This window comes from Brienomyrus brachyistius, chromosome 25, assembly GCF_023856365.1.
Source record: "Brienomyrus brachyistius isolate T26 chromosome 25, BBRACH_0.4, whole genome shotgun sequence".
Classification (NCBI taxonomy): domain Eukaryota; kingdom Metazoa; phylum Chordata; class Actinopteri; order Osteoglossiformes; family Mormyridae; genus Brienomyrus; species Brienomyrus brachyistius.
Genome location: NC_064557.1, coordinates 5683925 through 5691099, shown reverse-complemented (window position 1 = coordinate 5691099; position 7175 = coordinate 5683925). Strand labels below are relative to the sequence as shown.

Here is a 7175-nt window from a genome sequence, read left to right as displayed (position 1 = left end):
AGCCACTCACACACCATCCACTCACACACCATCCACTCACACACCACTCACTCACACACCATCCACTCACACACCATTCACTCACACACCATTCACGGCTACGGGCAATGCAGCAAATCCAATTAACCGCAGCATGTATTTGCACTGTGGGGAGAAACCGGAGTACCTGGAGGAAACCCCACAATCACACGAGGAGAACATGCAAACTCCACACACATGTAACCCGGGTCCCAGAGGTGTGAGGGGACAGTGCTAACCACTGCATCACCAAGCCGCCCTCATGAAAAACATAATAAGTTAACTAAAACAACTTCTTTGTAGCCGTACACTTGCAAAGAAAGTCTCATAAAATAGTGAATAACGCTAAAAGAACAACCTAGTTACTCACAGTTTGCATATATATTTTTAAAGCCAAATATTTACGATAAAAATTAGAAAACAAGTGACATTTTGTAATTTACTAGGATAAGTGCTCAGAAGATGAATGGATATTCCAGTTATTAACTTTTTCACTTTGACAGAAAATCTTTGAGATGTTCAGCCCCTGAAGGGTACCAGCGGTGAGGTCCTGTCAAGATGGAGTTGTGTTATTACTGTGGATTGTCTTACATGCAGAGTGCACCATGCAGCTCTTCCAATCCGGAGTTTTCCTGCTTCCGAATCAATGGCACACATCTGCACCATCTGGCCATACGGGAAGCATCAACCAATCATGGGTCTCTTGTGTCGTTGAGAGGCCAGCCTAAGTATTGGTGTGCTTCAGAACACTAAACCAAAACTACGAATTCATTTACTACGATTTGTACTGTGGCTTTAAGGTTCTTGGTGGGATGTAATCATGCTGTTGGCATTGTCTGATCTCCTTTGAAAGGAACCACAGCTCCCACCCGCCAACCATTATGACAGAATAAAGCATTTTTACCAGATGAACCGTAATCATCTCCTTGCCAGACGAACATCAGCTGGAAGCCCTTCACACACGTCACAGAAAAAGTTTATTTCTTTGATAAACCACAACTGTTAAGATAAAAATATTATTTATTCTTGAAGGTTTCTGGATCTGTAAACTGTAGCAAAATAACAGGGTAGAAAGTATCATGTTAAATGATAAGATTTTCTCATTTTTCCAGAAGTCCCAAAAGTTCTATATGCAAAAAATAAAAACTTATTTTAAAATTGTTTGTGATTGTATAAATGTTTCCAAAACGTAATTTGTCAACAAGAGAGTAAATAATATTCAATAATATCAATGCTAAATGCTGAAAGGCAGACTAAGATTCACTGTGAAGTTTTACTGTACAATCCCAGGGACAGTAAAACCCAAAGAAATGTTTACACACAATGACAGGTCCAGCCCCGGAGGGTACATTAGGTCGTAGCAGGGAAATATTTCTGTTTTAATCATCAAGGCATAAATGAAACTGCTAAAGTGACTTATGGGACCTTAATATGAAACAGAAAACAGAACAGAACCTTTTGAAACGGTTTTCTTTTAATGATCAAAAAAGAAGGGAAATCGTATATTTTACTTGAATGGTCCAAGTCACAAAACGCACTGCCAACGCCTTCGTTTGGTATCCTGCGATGCCACATGTAAGCTTTGGATGGAGTGGAAACCTCACACAAAATAACGCAGTGAAAACACAACATGTGTTGCGGAACCGTACGTGGAAAGGAACTCGGCGCACGTTTAGGTCTCTGGGCTGAAGATATTTTTCAAAATCCATGTTGGACACAAAAACATCCACCTTTCTCCAGCTTGAAATGCAACTTCACATCAGACTGTTGCTTTTACTGCACCTGAAGATGAAATTCCTCGCTCTCTTGAAAGCAGGACAGCATCCGCCAGGGAAGGCCTGCATCCATGTGCCTGCTGTCCCTGCTGGAGCGGTCCCAGTCTTCTGAGGGAGACGACTGCTGTTTGGATGCTGATTGCCTCATTGCTGTCGGAAGATGTGCTCAGATGTCAAGCTTCTCTCTCACTATGTATGTGTGTGCGTCTCAAAGCGAAGCACAGTGGCATATATGAAAAGACGCATTCCAATATTTCATGTTTCATTTCACTAAGCATAAATAGCTTAGGGTATATAGACAGGAATTTCATTCACAGAGATTTATTTTGCCGATTTTTTTTAACCATTTTGGCAACTTCCTGATCTGTTTGGAAAATTCCTGCCCCATCACTGGCATGATAGGCCCAAAACGGACCGGTTCTATCACTCTTGTGTCTTCATAATGCAGCCCCAGTGAGAGAGCCTCTCAGCTAAAACCCTGTATCAGAAGGAGGCCCCTGAGAATGGTAAATGATGTCGTACCTCCCAGAAAATGGTAATCTCAGTGTAAGGGCTGTTTTTTTGTTTGGAAAGAAAATAAGCGCATAAATGTTACCTCAATAACATACCTGATTAAATCTGACTTCCCTGCTTCCCCTGTCCCGCTCAATACCACACATATATTAAAGCTGTCAGTTTGAACTGTTTTTTATTGTTATTGGCTTTTACACACACAAAGCACACAGTGGGCTTTGTAAAGTGGAATAATGGCTGTTACATAAGTAACTCGTCTTAGGAAAAACACACACATTGCCTTACTTTCCCTGAAAGTAAGAAAATTATTTTTCATCATTCGCAAACATCAACAAAGAGGCGGGACAGTTTACCGTAGCAGAACGCGAGAGTGATAGTGATCACTTCTGTGAAAACAGAAGGCTGACGATAGTTGCTCTCTTGAGGGAGCGTGCAGGAGAGCTTGCTGGGTGGTCTGGGGTCGTTCCTGACACGGCGTGACCCCGTGCCATGGGGGGTGGTTCTCACCACGTCCCCCCTTGGTTCCTTCCACCAGCATTAACACACCTTCAGAACGAATCGTCAAAGACGGCGGAGACTACAGGTCATCCTCCATCCCAGGCCCTCATGCCCTTTCTTTGAGCGAAAACACTCTGGATGAGAGTTATAAGTGACCTAAGGTGAGCTAAGGAACATTCTCCTTCCATGCCCTGGGATATGTGCAGCGTTTCAGGCGAGACGGATGAAAGCCATGTGCTTGTTTTCACTGTTGAATGTATCGTATCAGTTTCATTTAAAAAAAGAAGCTAAAGAGAAAAAGTTTAAACAGACATTTTAAAAAGCACATGACATGCATACTGTACATAACATGCCAAGGTGTTTTTAACAGGGATCGGACAATACGGGACAGACAAATTTTTTAAACAGATGCCATTGGTCGCCTATGAAAACCGCCTGGCGAGATTCTTTAGGAGACGCGGATTCAGGTGCGGGTTTGGCAAACGGAAAGAGCGTAACCATGTTTCCGAGATCAGGAGGGAATGTAAACAAGTCCTCTTTCACGAGTTGCACCGCGTCAGTCCTTCTCGTTTCAGCAACGGCCCGTGAAACGAGAGGCTAATATAAATAAAATTTTACAAATATCGCTCCACCTCTGCGTTGCTCTGGACGAACGTGGCCCCATCAGCGGTCTGCATCTCAATGTCTTTCCCAGCTGTGTTTTCAGGAAGGAGAGCCAGGTCTTTGAATACATCTGCATAATGGCTGAAACCTGGTCCCCAGTTCAGCAGACTGTCCCAGTTGAAGGCCCCAGCTTGCTGGCCCGTTTTGTAGGGTAGGGTGTGGTGCTCGGTTACTGGTCCCTGGGGACCACCTCCCACACCTTCAGGTCGGCGGTTCGAGTAGCGCCTCTGTCTGAGCCGGCCGCCGTAGTCTTCGTCGTCGCCGTCAGACTCGTTGACCTGGGAGAGCTTGGGCACCCGTGAGCCGTAGCTGGGCTTCTCACGCTCGTATTCCATCTCGGAGCAGGTGAAGGAGTCATGTGACTCACTCTCGGAGGACGACTCATGGGCAGGGATGCCGTCGGCAGGGTTCCGCCCACGGGCCAGCGGCTTCCGGCAGTCGTCCTCGGAGGAGGAGCGGCCGTGGTCGGCGCTGCAGATGCTGGGGTTGCGAGGCCGGGGTGTGTTAAGCCTCTCCACTTCGTCGATGGTAAGCCCCACGGGGGGCCCTGTCTCTAAGGGCAGCTGCTCGATGGGCTGCCTCATGCGGCTGCTGGGTCTTGAGCCCTGGCCCGCCATGGTCTGGGGACTCTTGCTTCGCCGGCCCAGTCGTGCGGCATACTGAAAGGCCTCGCTTTGGGGGTCCAGGGGGCTGGTCTCTCTGCGTGCCAGGGTGAACTCCCGGGCAGGGCTGTGCCGGTACAGCGTTGATGGTTTGGTAAAGGCAGCTGGGCTATGTCGAGAGAGGGGGGCAGTAGTAGGACTGGTGGCATGGCTGAGGGGTGTGGACCTCAGGGTTTGCCCGTACGAGGCCTGGTACCCATAGCTCCCCGCTCCCAGTGGCATGGGCGATTGCCGGGCCAGGCCCAGTGGGCTGTGCCTTTGGATGGAGAACTTAGGAGCATGGCTACGGAACTGCTTGTAGTGCTGGATGATGTCGGCATCTGAGGCGGCGATGCTGCTGGCATTGTCGATGTCGTAGTGTTCCATTTCTGCCTCAGGCCTGGCCCCTGGTACTGGTCCACTTCCATGCGAGAGGTTGGCCTCATCGTAGATCAGATAGGGGTTATCCCTCTCGATGATGTCGGGCTTGGGGTTGCCCTCGGGCTGCTTACGCACCGCCATGTCGTCCCCATATCGCTGTGTGCTGTCTGGATCATTGTATCCCACATTCTCACTGCCCTTCTTCTTCTTTTCCTCCTCTTCCTCTGGCGCCTTTGTCCCCTTGGGTTCACTGGTCCGGCGGCTCCGCAAACAGTTGCATAGAATGAGGCCCAGTACCAGGAGAGCCAGGGCGGACGCACAGCCCCCTGTAATGGCTGGGATGGCCCAAGCGGGCAAGAGTCCTCCCTCTGCGGGAGACGGGCTGCAGACAAACCCCCCGGCCGGGGCCATTTCACAGTGGGTGCCCTGGGGGCATTCAATGCCCAGGCACGCCAATGGAATTTGGCAGGTCCGTCCCGTGAAGAATTCTGTGCAGGTGCAGGTGAATCCATAAGGGTCCTGAGGCTCACAGCTGCCCCCATTCTGACAGGGGCTCAAGGCGCAGTCACCTGGGGGGGTGCAGCGGTAGCTGTACCAGTGGTTGACGCAGAGCAGGCTGGCCTGGCAGGGGTTGCTGGCGCAGACGTCGGGCCCGCGGCAGCCCACCTGCACTGACGGGTGTGTCCTGGAGATGGTGACCACATCATGGTCTCCGCTGTAGGGCAGGATCTGCCCATTATATTTCACGTACGCTATGCAGCCATCAAAGCCTGGAAGAGAGGAAGAGCCGTTCAGACACAGGGAGGTCGCCCCGGATGCTGGTCCAGGATGAAACATCCGGACCAAACGGAGCTAATTTCTGTTCAAAATATGTCACAGGGCCAGATTGTTTCCTTAACAATTCCAGGAACAGAGTCATTAGGGAAATGCTGGGAATGTCGTTTTGAAATGTAATTGATACAACATCGTACGCAAGATGAGCGTCAATTCCAGCTGGAAGATGTTTCATGGATTCCTGTGTGTCATTGTCGTATAAATATAGCTCTGCATTGTTCTTGCCTGGTGTTTCAGAAGAGTACTTTAAAGTCAACGTCAGGTTCAAGATAACTGACTCACCTGAGCCGTCCTTCTGAATGGACTCTGAGGGGACCCCCCCGAGGGAGAGGGTTAGAACATTAACCCCTCCGAAGTCCTGCGTGAGATGCAGGATCTCCTTGGGCGGGCTGTTGTCAACCCTGAGTGAAGTGGCCAGCTGGTGCTTCAGAATCAGAAGAGTGTGCCACTGTCCATCTGAGAGCGTCTTCTCAGTCAACGTCCTCTCCACCTTGCCCCCGACGCCAGCGTCCGAAACGTACAGCAGATGTCCGTTCTTCAGCTGGACGTGAAAAAAAGGGCGGCCGTCAGTCACTGCGATGGCTTCATGCAGATCAAACACTTCCTGCTTTCCAACCTGGTTCGCTCTGTGTGATGCGTCTGCTCATAGATACAATCGGTTATGTAAATATTAGCATCAAAAATTATGTAAAAAACATGCAAAGACGTCTTTGCCAAGCTAATGAAGTTCCAATGGCTACACTTCTCTAGGGCTGCCCAGTATTCCACATAAAATGGCACTGTGGTTTTCTCAAAGGTTTCCAGCGATCCCATTTTTGCCTTAGTTTTACCACTGACTGCAATTAAACCATGGATACTGTGGTTATAGCGCATATTTTAATTAACATGCAATACCACAAAGTCAGATGTGTAACTAACAATTATAATCTGAAGTATTTTAATTATTTTGGGAATGATTTAAAATTCCTTTCTAGGTTTCATATCGCATTAAAAATACTCTTTGATGCTGGATGTTTTCTGTGGAGACTGAGAATTGTGCTCCGATAAACTGGAATGCGATGCTGATGATTATCGTCACAGAAATGGTAGCATAGATTTCCTGTCTTTGTTACTGTTGCTGCAGCACAGCAGTAGATACCACAAGTACACGCTAAACGCTAGGGCCATGCTAAGTCTTGCTATGCCCTGATTAAATATGGTGTGGAAATTACAAATACTTGACCAAGAAATGATGATTTTCGGAGCTTCTTTAAACCTGAAGCTGGAAGATGCCTTACATGATACGGAACACAGATCTGGACATGATTTATTTAGCATCTTGTTCTTTAACATCACGGTGGAAAAACAATAGGAAAGGAAGGTAGTAGAGATACGACGCAATGCAAAAGAATTTGATGCTATGAACTTCAATATAATACAAACAGTTTGACAGCAGTTGAGAGCTGGAGATGAGGAAGTGTGCTGGAGGAACAGTTTAGAGAGGGGGAATCAATCAAGATATAAAATTACCGAAAATCACATTTCTAAATAGTAAAGGCATGAGGCCTCAACTAATACTTATGTATTAATAAATTGGATTTTATCGATGCAAAGATACATGATGCATCCCGACTTCATCCCAAATTGTATCCAGTATACACTTTGTAAATTTGGGTAATCAAGGCGTGACCTTTTGTACCAGTGCACGGATGCGAATGGGGGAATTGTTGACCTCCTTGGAAAGGAGAATCGGACTAATGGGGAAATGGGAAGAAGGGAGGCAACAGGAACTGGGAAAGGGGATAGTAATGTAGACTGGGATGAGGATCACAGATAATATTGTTCGGCCAATCAGTTTTTAGGATTAGTAGTG

General features: G+C 47.5%; 1 protein-coding gene across 1 annotated transcript in view; it reads right to left on the bottom strand.

Annotated features, from left to right (window-relative positions):
- Positions 1–2464: 2464 nt before the first annotated feature.
- The window catches only part of LOC125720454 (protocadherin Fat 4-like), a 64438-nt gene continuing 59727 nt past the window's right edge, over positions 2465–7175 (bottom strand). Inside the window, exons 16-17 of the mRNA XM_048995909.1 lie at positions 5606–5864; positions 2465–5259 (exon numbers count right to left, since the gene is read on the bottom strand). Coding sequence (XP_048851866.1) covers positions 3419–5259; positions 5606–5864 — 2100 coding nt within the window. The 3' untranslated portion in view covers positions 2465–3418. The remainder of the gene's footprint in view (positions 5260–5605; positions 5865–7175) is intronic.